At 50.8% G+C, this 15,775-nt stretch overlaps 1 protein-coding gene across 6 annotated transcripts in view; it reads right to left on the reverse strand.

Moving 5' to 3' along the window:
- Positions 1-11,405, reverse strand: part of RRBP1 (ribosome binding protein 1) — a 68,865-nt gene extending 57,460 nt beyond the window's left edge. For 3 of the 6 annotated variants that reach the window (XM_054541600.2, XM_054541598.2, XM_063720586.1), the window contains exons 1-2: positions 11,115-11,378; positions 9,007-9,168 (exon numbers count right to left, since the gene is read on the reverse strand). In XM_054541600.2, coding sequence (XP_054397575.2) covers positions 9,007-9,069 — 63 coding nt within the window. In that variant the 5' untranslated portion in view covers positions 9,070-9,168; positions 11,115-11,378. Of the gene's footprint in view, positions 1-9,006; positions 9,169-11,114 lie in introns of all 6 variants that reach the window. The other 3 variants (XM_063720589.1, XM_063720588.1, XM_063720587.1) reach the window with 1 other exon arrangement.
- Positions 11,406-15,775: the final 4,370 nt, after the last annotated feature.

The following is a 15,775-nucleotide window of genomic DNA, read 5'->3' on the forward strand; positions in this document are numbered from 1 at the left end:
ATTCTCAGTCATTAGCTCTTCAAGTACTGGCTCTGTCCTCACTCCTCTCCTGGAACCCCAATTAGACACACTTCTGAATCTACTCTTTCTGAATCTTAATTGGTCTTACAAATTATTCATCTATGTGGTTCCCTAAATTATATTTCTTCTTCTCTACTTTCCAGGTCATTCACTCTCTTCAGTTTTATGTAATCTGCTAGTAAACCCACCTGTTAGATTTTTATTATAAAGACATGAACTTTTCATATCTACAAGTGGTTCCTGGTTCCTTTTTCAAATTTGCTAGGTCATTGTATAGTTTCCTCTTCCTCATATGTATTTTCAATCTTGCCTATTAGTTTGAGTAAGGCCTTTAAAATCTATGTCAACAAGTCCATTATCTTATGTTTTCTGAGATCTGTTCCTGCTGGTCCTCATTCAGTGCTTTCATCCTTTGCATTTAGTTGTTCATAACTATGGACTATTCTCTTTGATTTGATCATTACACCTGGGGATTCAGTGAGCCTAGGATAAAGGGGCAGTCCTTCGAAGACCTGCTCGCCCCTGGACTGGCCCAGGAACACAAGCTGTGCAGGTCCACTCTCAAATAAAGAATCTTCAAATCAGCTTGGAGTTTCCCACTACTCAGGTCATGGGATCCACATGAGGTACAACTTGTGATACCCACTTCTCAGAATGTGCCCCTCCCTACCCTGCCTGTAGGGTGAGAATGGGCTTACCTCTGACTCCCCTTCTCCATGAAGGTGTCATGGCCCCTTGTGGTTCCAACTCAGGGAGCCTGTGTCCTATCATGCTGCCAGCATTAATCTCTGCCCCCTGTGCCTGGAGATGCTATCAGAACTTAAGAGTTTGCCCATTTTTCCAAAGGCCCCCCAGGTTGTCCTTGTCCTCTTGGGTCACTCCTTTCACCGCCTGCCTCAGTGTCTTCCATTCTAGGCTTGTCAGATGGTATTTTTAATGTCATTTACCTCTTGTCCAGGCCATCCAGCAAGCTAGAAGACTGGTTCAGGCCACCCAGCTTATTCTATCACCAGAAACCCAGTGTTGTCGCCCCCAACAGCCAAACCAAATTCCAGCCAACCATGCTCTTCAAAGAAAAGGGAGCACGTGGCTGCCATGTGCCAGGAGGCTGGCTGTGCCAGGGAGACTACTACCAACTCTGGACCTGGATATACCATCCTTCATTACTAGGTGGGCCAGGGAGGAAGGGCTCCTGCAGGAGTATCCCGACACCGCCAACCCCTGGAGGTGGGCAGAGCTTCTAATTAGAAATGCATGGGCCAGAGCTAAATGAGGTCTGGTACCCAACTATTGGTTCTTTTGTTTTTCAGAAATTCACTCTGTGGGGGAAGAGTTCTGATGAAGAATTCAATCTCGAGATATGAGCTTCGCTGAATTCCCTTCCATTAACTCCTTCGAGAAGAGCTGCATTTCCACTCAGGTTTATATTAGGAAATATCACCTGCTCATCGGCAATAAAATCTGACCCTCTCACAAGCCCTTTTCCCAAGGCCCACCTTTGATTAACGAATTCTGCCAGCCAAACATCCTATCTCTGTGACAGCGGAGAACTTCAGCCTGAGTGAGTCATTGCTTATTTCTTATCAACGGTAACTCAAAATTCACTTTGGTTCCCTTTTAGAATCAGCCACTTTATAATATATTCCAAGGTCGCATTCATATACTGTTGGTGGGAGTATAAATTAGTACAAGCACTTCAGACAAAAAGTCTGGCACTTTCTTTTAAAGCCGAGCACCTACCTCCTTCTGGTCCTGCAATTCCACTCCTAGGTATACAGACCCAACGGAAATGTGTATAGACATTCACCAAAAGTCTGCGGCATTAATAGCCCCAAACTGGAAACTCTCCCAGTACCCACCTACAGTAATGTGAATAAACTCATATATTCACATGCTGGAATAGTGAACAATGAGAATGAACAAACTACAATTACCCCAACAATCTGCCAAGTCTTACACGTAACATTGAGTGAAAGACACAAAAGAGCATATGCCGTTTGAGTCCATTTACATCAAGTTCAAACACAAGCAAAATCAATCACTGGTATTATTGAGAAGAGAGCAGGTATTCCCTGCCCACGATGGGCAGCAGCTGGAAGGGGGGCACAAAGGGAGGTGGGGGAGGTCAGGAATAATCTATTTCTTGATCTGCTGGTTAAACAAGCGTGTGTAGCTTGTGGATACTTATTGTGTAGACTCATGATCGTGCATTTTTCTGTACATATTTTACTTTAATAAAGAGTTTAAAATGTGTGTCATATTTCCTTGAAAAACGTGCCCCACAGATCCTGGAGGAGGAGCATCTTTAAGGCCTGAAGAATCTGTTACGGAGCCCTGTTACTACTGCCACTTCCCAGTGCTCACACCCACACAGGATCGCTCCCTTCACAGACAGGAAGTAACTGAGGCCAGGGTCAAGGCAGGCAGTCACCTCCTGACCTCACAGGGCAGTGACTCAGTGGGACCCACAGCCCTTTATGGTCCTGTGGCCATGCCACCTTGCTGTCCTGAAGTCTTGCTTTTTTTTTTTTTTTTTGAGATGGAGTCTCACTCTGTTGCCCAGGCTGGAGTGCAGTGGTGCGATCTCGGCTCACTGCAACCTCCGCCTCCCGGGTTCAAGCGATTCTCCTGCCTCAGCCTCCCGAGTAGCTGGGATTACAGGCATGTGCCACCATGCCCAGCTAGTTTTTGTATTTTTAGTAGAGACAGGGTTTCACCATGTTGGCCAGGCTGGCCTTGAACTCCTGACCTCAGGTGATCTGCCCGCCTTAGCCTAACAAAGTGCTGGGACTACAGGCTGAGCCACCATGCCCGGCCTACCTGCAGTCTTTTTAAAATCAAACTGTACAGAATAAGTCTCCAGATCTTCCAACTTAAAAGGGATATGACTTAAGATGGAAAAGACTAACTGAGCTTCAGAGCAGTGGCTAAAGTTGACCTTTTAAGAGTCCTTTGACACATCACCAATAAGACTTTTCATTAAGAGTCTCAATAATTCATTTATTCTTCAGCATTGACTCCTTCCTCCCCTCAATCACTGTGATTACTATTCTGAAAATTAAGACTTTCCTTTCTAATTACTACAAATACCTAGAACTACCAAGGAAATAAAAATGTATTCATAAAACTAAAGCTACATCTAATTCCTACTCAGGATCAGACTTAATTAAAAACCAATTTAATGCAGTTGAGTCGCACACTTTAATCACTGAATGAGAACTTCAAAAAAACACACCACCTGGGTTTGAACAAGGGTCTTTCACCTTTCCAAGTAAAATGAGTAGGTCAGACATTCTCGTTAGAAAGGGCTAGAAATCTGGTATCTACTCTTCTTCACCTAAAATCAACAGGAGAGAAGAGGAGAAACAAAGGATGGGGCTGGACGTAGTACTGCCTCTTCCCAACCAGACCACCCTGCCTCAGCCATTGCTCCTCCTACTTAGCGGACTGCCACACAAAATTCCTCTGAGAAAAGAAAAACACCATGAGGCGAGGCAGGAGAGGAACCTTGTCCCCTCCCTCACTTCCTAGCATGATGAGGACTGACCAAGAGAAAAGAAAATGTAATGCCAACTATAAGAATTCTCCCGGCCGGGCTCGGTGGCTCACGCCTGTAATCCCAGCACTTTGGGAGGCTGAGGCGGGTGGATCACGAGGTCAGGAGATCGAGACCATCCTGGCTAACATGGTGAAACCCCGTCTCTACTAAAAAAAAATACAAAAAATTAGCTGGGCATGGTGGTGGGCGCCTGTAGTCCAGCAGGAGGCTGAGGCAGGAGAATGGCGTGAACCTGAGGGCAGAGCTTGCAGTGAGCTGAGATGCGCCACTGCACTCCAGCCTGGGAGACAGAGCGAGACTCCCTCTCAAAAAAAAAGAATTCTCCCTTCTCCCCCTAAGGAAAATTTTTGCCCACTAAACACAAAATCTACCTATTTTCAGAGCAAGCCAGCACACTGTTCACACCCAAAACAAACGTTCTGTTTCCCGGTGAGTGTGTCGTCACTGAAATGCTCAGTGACTCTGCAAGGCCCACCTCACACTCGTTGGTTATACAAGGAATTAAAGGATGCTCACAGCCAAGTCTCCTCCCCAGAACTGGTGCAAGCACCTGGGAAGGGCCCAGTTCTGTCAAGGTGCCATGCATGATGGACTCCCAGAGACACTGGGATGAATCTAACCAGGCTGGAGACTGAGGGCTCCCAAGAGAGAGCCAACATCCACATCGTCTCCTAAGGTTTACTTCAAACCCCAGCCTCCGCTGGCAGGGCAGGATGTCCACATTAACAGTGCCCTCTGCATGTGACTGTCAATTTCTGAACTGGAGGCAGGCTGGAGGTAATCCAAACTTCACTTGCATTTGGCTCTGGAATATGTTTTTGTGTTTATATGTGATGCTCTAGGAATCCAGACTCCTTCAGGCTACATGATACACTCACAGAACACCAGCACTACAAAATCATCTCCATTAGCTCAGCAAGAATGGGCACCTACTGCGTGCTAGTCACTGCCCTTGACACTGGATATACCTTAGGAAACAAAAGCTACATCCCTGCACTGGTAGAGCTTACGCTTCAGAGGGGGAGATGACAAAGTCAGTCAAATACGGGACATGTCAGGGGGTGATGAAGAGAAAGTGATGCAGAGAAGGGGGGCAGGGAGTGGGGGTGGGGGAGCATCAGAGGCTGACACTCCACACAGGGTAGCCAACAGGCCTGAAGGAGACGAGGGAGCCAGCCATGTGCCATCTAAGGAAAAGCTCTTAGGGATATGCCAAAGTAGACGCAAAGGCCCTAAGGCAGAAGCATGCCTGAGGAACAGAGGCCACCGTGGCTGCGGCAGAGGACAGGGAGATGGCAGGAGTGAAGCCAGAGCAAAAGTGCCCTGAGAGGCCACTGGAGACCTCGACCAAGGAGGGTCTTGAACAGAGGAGTGACATGGTCTGCTCTGGCAACAGACTAGAAGGCAGGGGGTACAGGCAAAGGCAGAGAGCCCACCGGAGGCTGGAGAAATAACCCAGTGCAGAGGTGAGAGCAGGCTGGGCATGCTGGCTCATGCCTACAATCCTGGCACTTTGGGAGGCCAAGGCAGGAGGACTCCTTCAGCCCAGGAGTTCAAGACTAGCCTGGGCAACGTGGCGAGACACCATTTCTACAAAAAAACTTAAAAATTCACTGGGTGTGGTAGCGTGCACTTGTGGTACCAGTTACCCAGGAGGCTGAGGCAGGAGGATTAACTGAGCCTGCAACGTTGTAACTGCAGTGGGCAGTGATTGCACCACTGTACTCCAGCCTGGGTGATAGAACGAGACCCTCTCAGAAATAAAAAATCAAAAGGTAAGAGCTGTTTGGACCAGGGAGAAGGCAGAAGTGGTGAGAATGGTCACTCTGGCTCTGTCTGGAAGGTAGAGCTGATGGAACCTGCTGCGTACAGGGTACAGGTATGAGACAGCGACGAGTTAAGTATAAACCGAGGTTTGTGGCCTGAAAGGTGGAGCTAGCTGGCCTAGTTTCATTTTATAGGAAGAGGAAACTGAAGCCCAGGGAGGAGAAGTCATGTCCAAAGTCACTCACTTATTCCAGGGATTAGAACACCCAACCAGTGCTTCTCCCACTGCTCCACACAGCAGCTCCATGGGACATGCTGATGACTAGTCCGGTCACACCGGACAGCCCCCAGCACCCTGAGGGACTGCCAGTACCCAAGCATGTAATATAAATTGGGGTAGGATGCTGGGCACTGAGAGCACAGGCCCCGCCCAGAGAGGACAACCACAGTCGCCACACAAGAAAGTCAACCTGGTGTAGCCAGAAATTCCCATTTTCCCCTAGAGAACCCAAAAATCTAGATTTTGTTTTTGTTTTTTATTATGAGACAGAGTCTCACTCTGTTGCCTAGGCTGGAGTGTAGTAGTGTGATCTTGGCTCACTGCAACCTCCACCTTCCAGGTTCAAATGATCCTCCCGCCTCAGCCACCTGAGTAGCCAGGACTACAGGCACATGCCACCATGCCTGGCTAGTTTTTGCATTCTTTATAGAGATGGGGTTTTGCCATGTTGCCCAGGCTGGTCTCAAATTCCTGGGCTCAAGCAATCTACCCGCCTTGGCCTCCCAAAGGGATTAGCCACTGTGCCCGGCCCAAAAAATCTAGATTTTAGTGGAAAAAAAAAAAAATTCCATTTTTAAAAGGTGACTCAATTGCCTAATAACATGAGGTCAGTGAAACAAATTCCACGTGAAGGCCAAGTCCAGTTCACACAGGGCACCAGTTTGGAATTCCTCTCAAGACAGCCTAACAGACCTTGTTTGCTTATACCTTGCCCGGGAGACAGAATTAAAGATTTGAATTCAAGATGGTCTTTTATTCCAACTTTTGAGTCAGCAGATGATATTCATTATCACTATAAATAGTCTGTAACTTCCAGTAGTCTTAGTGGGCCTCCTTTCTGACCAGAAACAGATCAAGTAGCTGTCCATCATTCAGCTTCTTCCTTTAAAGTTAAACTTTGGTTTTATGTTATTCTTTACAGAGTACTAGTACTAAGATGAGCCCACAAGTACAACCAAGAATTCAAAAATTATTCCCCAGTACTGCCCAATGATCCTTTCAAAGTTACATGGAGGCCGGGCACGGTGGTTCATGCCTATAATCCCAGCACTTTGGGAGGCTGAGGAGGGCAGATCACCTGAGGCCAGGACTTCTAGACCAGCCTGACCAACATGGTGAAACCCCATCTCTACTAAAAATACAAAATTAGCCAGGCGTGGTGGCGCATGCCTGTAATCCCAGCTACTTGGGAGGCTGAGGCAGAAGAATCGCTTGAACCCGGGAGGTAGAGGTTGCGGTAAACCGAGATCACGCCATTGGACTCCAGCCTGGGCAACAAGAGCGAAACTTTGTCTCAAAAAAAAAAAAAAAAGAAAAAAGAAAAAGAAAAAAAGTCATATGGAGAATAACAGAGCTGTGTAAATAGTCACCGGTGTAGGAACCAATTTATGCCACCCAAGAACATTGGAACTCCAATACTTTGGAACTGAAAAGGTTTCGGGACTGGGCAGGTATTCTAGTCTTGCCAAAAAAATCTAAGTTAGCAATCACAAAATGTTCTTGATAAGTTAAAGTTGCTGCCCATTGTTGACAGGTGGAAGACATATGTTACTGAATGCACATAAAGGACACACAGATATGTCTGGTTTTGGGGGGAGTCTGGTTGTCTGCTTCAGGAGACTTGGCCAGAATTTGTCTGCCTAAGAAAAGTCTCCTAGGAGGCCCCTGAACTAATTTTCTATATGCTAAGTGAGAGTGCCTCCTTGCCTAGGCACTGTCACTTAAAATTAAATATTTACCTTCCCTTACAAGCCATCACTTTCTACCTAATATCTGTTTATTTTCTGTCTTTGTTACAAGTCACCATTTTGATGCTGAGGGAATTGGGTAAAAAATCTCTCCAGGACAGGGCCACTATCTGTGTGGCCCCCCTCCCACTCCTTTTTCTTGGAATGCAGTTTACAATGCACACAAAGAGGCGGGACTAATGCTTTCTCAGGGTGAGATCTTATCAGGTGAAGTGTATCAACTGCCACTAGTCAACTGGTTTTGACCTACAGAATGGGCAATTTCATGTGGTTCAACATATTACCACATGATCAAGAGGAACAGGGACATGAATGTTTAGAGAACAGCAGCTGCCTCTACATCAGCACTGTCCAGAACTTTCTGTGATGGTGGAAACCATCTACAGCCACGCTGACCAACTTGTGACTACCGAGCACCTGAAATGTGGCTAATTTGACTCAGAAATTGAATTTTTAATTTTACTTAATTTGAACTGTTTTAAACTTAAATTGCTACTTGTGGCTACCGTATTGGACAACACAGTTCTAGACAGTGGCTTTTTCAGGCAAGAACTAGGTCTCACTTGCAGTGTTTGAAGGCCCACCACACAGGAGACCCTTGGTGAAAAAAATGAAATGAAAGATACCTTCAGCACTGCCAGATTTTCAAAATGCCTCCCCACCTTCCTGCCACTGAAGCTCTTAATTTTGATCTTCACGTTCTGTGTCCTCCCTTGGGTAATTACTGCCCCAGGAAGGTGGAGGTATATGGCCAGGAGGGAACATTTGGAAGGCCGGGCCCGCATCACCTAGCAACTGGACAACAGGAACTGGCCTGACAACCTTCTGACCAGCTGGACCTCTACGTTCTCATCCACTGAATGGGTGACAACCATTCCCACCCTCTAGAACAGGGTTATTTTAAGGTCTAAATGTAAACCACAGTTGTGGAATCTGATTCTAAAAAGTGAACCTTAAAAACCAAGTTGGGCCCAGCTTCATTTATCCAATGAGACAGCTGGGAATAGTTTAACAGGTATGGGGGGTGCTGTCCGCGTAGTGTAACCAATATTTATGATGTTATAGGCCAGGCCTTAACCACTGCAGGCCCAGCATGCACATACGGACAGCACAGTCCCTGCCTTCATCATTCTGACTTGACCATTATTTTTGTTTCTCCTGAAACAAGATTTTAGCAAAGAAAAACTTGCTGTCTCAACAGAACTGTTGATCCTCTATGTGTCATTCATCTATTAGTTAAAATTCCCAGGGCTAAAAAGACAAGAAGAGTCTGGGGTCCCGACACTTTTAAAAGGTGTCCCTGCTACATAATAAACCAATACTCCAATCACTGGCATTCAACCATTTAAACTGAGTTTGCTGCTATGTAATTATTGCAGCCTGTTGAGTTAGGGCTCATTTCATTAAAGAGCATAATTGCTCAAATGTGACTTGATTTAAGATTTATTTAAAACTCTCCCATCACCAAAAAATATTCATGCACCACGATACCACTGTGACTTCTTAATCTCTCTGTAAATGTTCAGAGGCAGATTCCTAAGTATGAAAGGTAAGAGTTGTTATAGTGCCTAGAGCTCTAAACCCTCTGCTTCTAAACCCCAAGATCCCTTTCTGGTTTCCCCTCCCCCAACCTTAGCCTCCTCCAGGCCTCCACTGGCGCAAGATCCCTGCAAGCCGGCTTTGCGGTGCTCCATGTAAAAGGAAAACTTCACCTACTAGGAGGTCTGCCCCGGCCTTTGCTTCAACAGAGAGGGAAATGGCACCTCCAGGACCTCAGAACCGGAAGCTTCTTTCTGGAAGGGAAAGAGGTTGGCAGATCATAGTGGGAGTGACCTTTGGCAAGTTCATAAACGAGTCAAGACATCACACAGTAAGTGACATGCGGCAGGGTCACAGATTTCTCTAGGTGTCGGATTAACAGGAAGTTAAACAAGGAGTGTGAGGAGGGAGGCAGGGGCAGTGGGAGAATGCCCACCAGCTGCGCAGGGCGGGGTAACATTCGCAGTTGTTCTTCCTGGGAGTGCCAGACAGACGTCCTGGGTCTCTAGGGACACCCAGTTCTGAAGAGGTATCTAATGTGAGATAGGAGGCCCTACCAGGCCCATTTCTCCAAATTCCTGAAAATGCCATCCAGATGGCCCCTACCCTGAAGGTTCCAGCACGCAGAGTGAATAGCTGAGCAGTGACGTGGGAGGCTCCTCAGGTCCCTCAGAGTTTCATTTCCTTGGTGCTTCCCAGTCTCTCCTAACCTCTGACCTCCCAGAGTAATTGCCAAATTGCCTTCTGTTTGTACAAGGTCCCAGCACTTCCCGGCGTGGCTCCCGACCCTGTGAGTGGGTGGTACTGTCTCCAGGCCACAGATAAGAAACTAGGGTTCAGAGGGGCTATGGGACCTGCGAGTAGGCGGCCAGTACGTGGCCCGGGGTGTAGAACCCTGGCTGTGCAACTTCTGCAGCCCCGCGCCCGCCGCAGTGCCGGAGCCAGGCCCCACCTTCCTCCCGTGTCCCGCACACCCCTACAAAAGCATCCCAACTGAACAGCCAACACTTGTGGCTCCTTCCTACAAGTGCTGGGTCTCCACAGCTTTTCTCGCAAATCGAAGCTAACAGGAGCCCCGATTTGCAGACGGGGAAATGGAGACCCCGAACGAAACAACTTGGTCGGGGTCACCCTCGCCAGCCGGGACACTCTAGAGCTAAAACTCGCGACTTATCATTCGGGGAGGGGTCCCTGAAGCATTGCGGGCGCCCCACTGGAAGCGCAGACCGCGGCCTGCCTCCCCTAATCAGGGCGCAGCGGGAGGGCCAGGCGGGCCGGGGCGGGCACCAGGCCGGGTGCCAGCGCGCTTGGCCGGCCCGGAGGTGTCCGCTTCCGCCCGGGGCTGGCACTGCCGGCTCATTCATCGTGGCCGCGGGCGGGGCCGGCCGGGCCCCGGGCGCCCTCGTCCCCCCGCCGGGAGCCCTCGAGCCAGGCTCCGCGCAGCCCAGCCGGGGAAACGGTGGCCCCGGCCCCGCCGCCAGGGGGAGCAGGGAGCCGCCTCCCGCACTCCGGGAAGTTGCCACCGCGGCCGCCCGACGTCCGTGCCATAGACAGACCCGGTCCCTGCGCCGCGAGCCCTGCGGCCCCGGCCCGCCCCGTCGGGGGCCGTCCCAGCCCCGCGAAGCGCCAGTGGGCCGCGGCCTGGGACCGGCGCGCTCGGCCCGTGGGCCCCCATTCAATCCCGCCCTCCTCCCCTCGGCCGGCCTCCGCCGCCTTCCGCCCGCACCCCCACCCCTCCGGCCCGGACTCCAGCCTGGCAACGTCATCCGGCAGCTTCCCGAAACTTAACCCCTTCCTCCGCCAGCTGTGCGCCGCCCCGCCCCGCCGCCAACTTTCTTCGCCCAACTTCGGAGCGCGCTGGTCGGCCCGACGGCCCTGTCGGGAGGAAGGGAGGGAGGGAGGCAGCGAGCGGTCGCCACGTCGCGCCCGCCGGCCGCCGCAGGTACCCCGACGGCGAGGGCCGCGGGGTCCACACCACGGGGCGCGCCCTGCCTACGCCCCTGCACGGCGCTTGCCCGGCACCCCCCGCCCCGAGTCCGACCCCGACCCCGATGGTGCACGGCCGCGGCGGCGGGCGGCGGGCGGGCCGGGGGAGGGGCCGCCGAGGAGACGTGTCACTCGCGGCGCAGCGCGGCCGGCCCCGGCCCCCCGACAGCCCGGCCCGCGCGCGGCCGCTGCAGGGCCCGGCCAAGTTTCTTACCTGCAGCCAGAGACGCGAGAAGGAAAGCGAGAGGGCAGGAGACGCCGCCTTCGCCGCCGCCGCGGAGCCGGGAGAGAGGAGCCGGCCAAGCCTCCGCCAAGAAACCGCCCCCGAGCAGCTGTAGACGCTGCGACCCTGACGCCGCCCGCCCCGTCTGCCGTCCGCTCCGGCCGCTCGCTGGCTGCGTGCGCGCGTGTGGAGTCGTGGCACTTTCTGCCTCGGAGCTGGCGAACGGCCCCCTCCGCCGGGATCGCCGCCTCCTGCCTTCCCCACCCGGGCCAGCCATTCATCGAGCCGCCTCTTCCCATTGGTCCGCACCCCGCCACTCTGCCGGTCGCTGGCCAGTCAGGACGCGGGTGGCCGAGCCGCGGCGGCGGCCATTGGGCAGAGAGGAGGGTCTCCACCTCGGCCAATGGGAGAGGGGAGAAGCTGCGGGGAGGTGAAGGGGGCAGGGCCGGGGAGGGGCGGGGCCGAGCGGCGCGGCGCTCGGCCGTGCGCGGGGCGGAGCGGAGCAGGAACGCCCCGCCCACCGAGGGGGGGTTCTCCGGCCAGCTCCGCCCACTCTGGGCCCGCGTCGCTCCCAGCAGTCTCTGACTAGGATCCGGCTCTGCCTAGGCGGGAAGCAGAAGGTTCGGGTCCCGGCGGCCCCGGGCCTGCGCCTCTGGATACCGCTGGGCTGACATGGCGGTGGCTGAACAGGGTTGCGCAACCGCGAACAGCCAAGGAAGCTGCTTTATTTAAACCCAAGTAACTTCCCCCGAAGCAGCGCCCCCTCGGGCCGCCGGGTATGAGGACAAGCTCTGCTGGGGGTCAGCCCAGGGAGAGCAAGTTCTTACCATCAAAGAGATTGCAATCAGCGCCAGAAGGAATTTCCTTGAGTAAATGGAGGAATTGGGGTGGAAGAGCCAGAAGGTGCACGAGGAATTGAAGCGGATGTCATCGCCCTCGTTGTTAGGGAGGGTACAACTGAGGCACGGTCTATTTAAGATACTCAACCAAATCACAGCCGGCAGAGCAATAATTACAATCCACTCTGTGGCGTTTTATTCCATGCGATGGGGAAGGTGAGAGGTTGTGACCTAAGAAAACTCATCCGTGTCCCACAAAAGGGAGCAACTGGTACTTCCTCATTCCCTGACTTTCTCCCCAATATCAGCCAACACTCAGCCTTCATAAATAGTCAAGTCTTTAAATTAAAATAATTTTAGGCTTGATTTTTAACCATTATGTCAGCGTCTCTTAAAGCCAACCCTTTGAACTTGAGCCAAAGCCAGCTTCTTTGGAATTTTGGATTCTGAGCGACCAAAGGCTGCCTAGACTGCCCCACATCACTTCTCTAGCTCCCGTTGCTGCAGAATCTCGTGCCTAACATCTATTTCTTGGACCATTTTCAATCTTCCCTGTCCCCATTTGTCACTAGTACTGTACTAGCTGTTGTTAGAAAGATGTGAAAAATACAAGCCTTCATGGGGAATAAAGAGGGATTGGGTTCATTCCTATTTTTAATCTTGGCGGTTCCTTAGCCCATTAATGATTAATCAACAGGAATTAACCTGGATTAACTCTCGAACACTCAGTCATTTTCCAGCAGTAAGACCCGGCTTCAAATGAAAGTCAAGAATCCCAGCTTCTGGCTGGCAACTGCTACCAATGAGTCCTACTTGACCAGGGCTGGGCCGTCTAACCTTTCTGAACATGGGTATACTCCTTTAGGACAATCACTCCTTCCTCTGGGTTTTAGGGAGGAAATTCATTCATTCATTCATTCAGTCATTCATTCATTCATTCACCGGTGTTTGTGGAGTGCCCGATATACAGTGCTAAGCTGGGCAAGCAGCCTAGAATGACACATAGGTCCAGTGAAGACCCAGCTGCCCTCAATGGCCTGTCCAGGGGCAGGGACCTCCTTTATCCTGTTCACTGTTTATCTTTTTCCAGAAGCAGATCCTGGCAGTAGGGTTTGTTCAATCATTCATTTGGGGGATAATCATAAGAAACATTGGTGGAGAAGTGGGATGAGCAAGAGCCAATAAGGGGACCAACATCAAGCCTGTGACTGGTGTGGGCACACAGGGCTCGGTGTCTCTGGGGATGCTGTGAAACTGTATAGAACACACCCCAGAGACGTCCCAGCTGAGGGGTGAGGACCTGGTTATTTATCCAGCCACTCCCAGTCCTCAATGGTTAACGGCTCCTTCTGGGGGGACTTTAACCCCCGCCCCCATCAAGCTGGAGAAAGCCTTGCAGCAAGAAGCCCTTGGCAGAATGGTGAGTGCCCGGAGGCATGTCGGGGGCCACAGCAGTGTCTCCCACACTGTGAACCATCGTCGGACACAGCACCTGCACAGAATAGAGGCTTGTGAATATACGTGTTCTGTAAATATTGTCCCATGAGCGATAACATTACAAAGTCCTTAGGAGTGAGGAGTGTTTACAGAAAAGGGGCTCCCTGTCTGTTCCCTTACATAACTTAACATTTGATTTGGCCTCAACACAACATTTGTTTCGGGATGGAAGAGCAGCCCTGTCTGAGCCTTTGCATTTCCTCTGTCCCTGCCCCTCATCTGCCAACAGCCAGCCCCAATGTGCTGTGAAGACTTCCAGCCTCATCATCCTCATGCCCTTTGAGCAAAGAAATCAGTCCCACTGCACCAGGCTCTGTCGGGGCTGATCTGCACACCCTCAGGGTGGCCTGACTTTGACAGCCACTGCTGTGCCTGTGGACACCCGTCTTTAACCCCCTGCAGCATCCTCAGCTCTCCCAAGGCATATCTGGGAAAAACCAGATCCATCCCTAGGACTAGATGGACAAGGGTTGCCTGTGGTGGGAGTGAGAGGCATCCCCCCAGGCTCAAGTCTTCTGCTAAATCATGCAGCCCTCCAGCAGCATGAGAAAGCCCATCCCACAGTCCAGCCTCCAGGCTGGGGCTCTCAGATGGGAACAGGTCATTTCAACACAAAGTCAGCAGTCTGGGAGCCCCCAGCTGGGGGAGTTACCCCCCCCCCCCAGGGGAGCAGAGGCTGACGGCAGAGGTGTGAAGAAGTGGGAGGTAGCCAGGCCAAAAAGGGCATACTGGCGAGGAACAGCATGGGCAAAGTAAGGCATGATGTTAGCCAGGTGTGGTGGTGTGCCCCTGCAGCTCCAGCTAGCAGCAGGATTGCTTGAGTCCAGGAGTTCCAGGTTGGAAGAAGAAGGAGAAGGAGAAGGAGAAAGGAGAAGGAGGAGAAGGAGAAGAAGGAGGAGGAGGAGGAGGAGACAGAGAAAGAGGAGGAGAGGGGGAGGGGGAAGGAGAGGATGATCTGAGACCACATCATCTCAGTGTATCTGTTGAACAACTCAGTTGTTGGCAAAGCCTGAAGGGTGAGGGAGAGGCTGGGAAGAGCTGATTCTACACAGGTGATCATAAGGGAAACAGAGAATTTCCCTGGGGTGGTGCAGATGTTTCATATCTTGATTATAGTGATGGTTACATGGCTGTGGTAAAACTCATCAGATTATACACTCTTAAAAAGGGTACATTTGGTTTGGAAGCAAATTATGCTTCAATCAACCTGACTGAAAAAAAGGATGTATTTGGTTTCAGTTGTGTATTAAAAACAAATAAAGCATTATTATTAGAAAAAAATTAAACATACAAGAATAATTGCCTAATATGGTCCATTAACTCGTGACAATAAATTACAAATATTGTCTGAAAGAGTAGGCAGGAAGATGGGAATATATTATATCTTACAGTTTAAAAAGAGATTTTGCTTTGTCAATCAACTATGAAAGGATGACAAATGACAAGTACAATAAAATATCATGTGAAAATAAGAGCCACTGTGATAATACAGAACATGTTTAGGTTTCTTGTGCCAGGTACCATTTGAGACACACTACAAATATGTAAAGTTATTTAACCCTCAGTACAACCCTATAAGGAGGTAGAGTTATTATTTCCATTTTAGAGATGAGGGAACTGAGGCACAGAGAGAGCAAGGAACCTGCCCACGTCACAGGGCTCGTCAGAGGAGTTACATTGGTCCCCAAGGCTCATGGCATAACTCTTGCATTCAGCGCCAGGTCGCGGAAGGTGTGCTGTGCCTGTAGAAGGGGCAAGGTTTGAGCCTAATCCTTTGAGAGTGGCAACTCAGGGAAGGGTTTGTGGTTGATGACAGCTGCGATGACTCCTTTGACATTTTATATTTTGGGTGGATGCTAGGTTTGGGGCCCACAGGGTTGTAAGACCCACAATAGCTCAGGTGAGAGGTGACAAGGGCTGGAATGGGGCAGTGGCAGGGGTAGGAGGTGCAAGGTCCTTCAGGAGGGGTATTAGGACATGAAGTAGTAGCAAGTGAGGCTTGGAGACCAGCAGGTGTGAAAGAGAGAGGGGTTACCCATGAGCCCCTGTTTCTGGCCTAAGTGATAGGGAGCATGGTGGTGTCACTGCTGGGGCAAGGCACACAAAAGAATGAACAGATTGGGGACGGAAGCTGGGGGAAATGTTGTATTGTATTTTGACATGTTGCATTTCAGGAGCCTGAGGAAAGTCCAGGTAGAGACACTGTTTCCGTAGGTCTGAGGCTCAGGGGTTGATGTCAGGGTCAGTGATGCAATTAGGAAACCTAAGCATACCCTTGGAGGTTCAGACCCAAGGACAGCAATGACCATAACCAGT

This window comes from Pongo abelii, chromosome 21 (assembly GCF_028885655.2).
Source record: "Pongo abelii isolate AG06213 chromosome 21, NHGRI_mPonAbe1-v2.0_pri, whole genome shotgun sequence".
NCBI classification, from domain to species: domain Eukaryota; kingdom Metazoa; phylum Chordata; class Mammalia; order Primates; family Hominidae; genus Pongo; species Pongo abelii.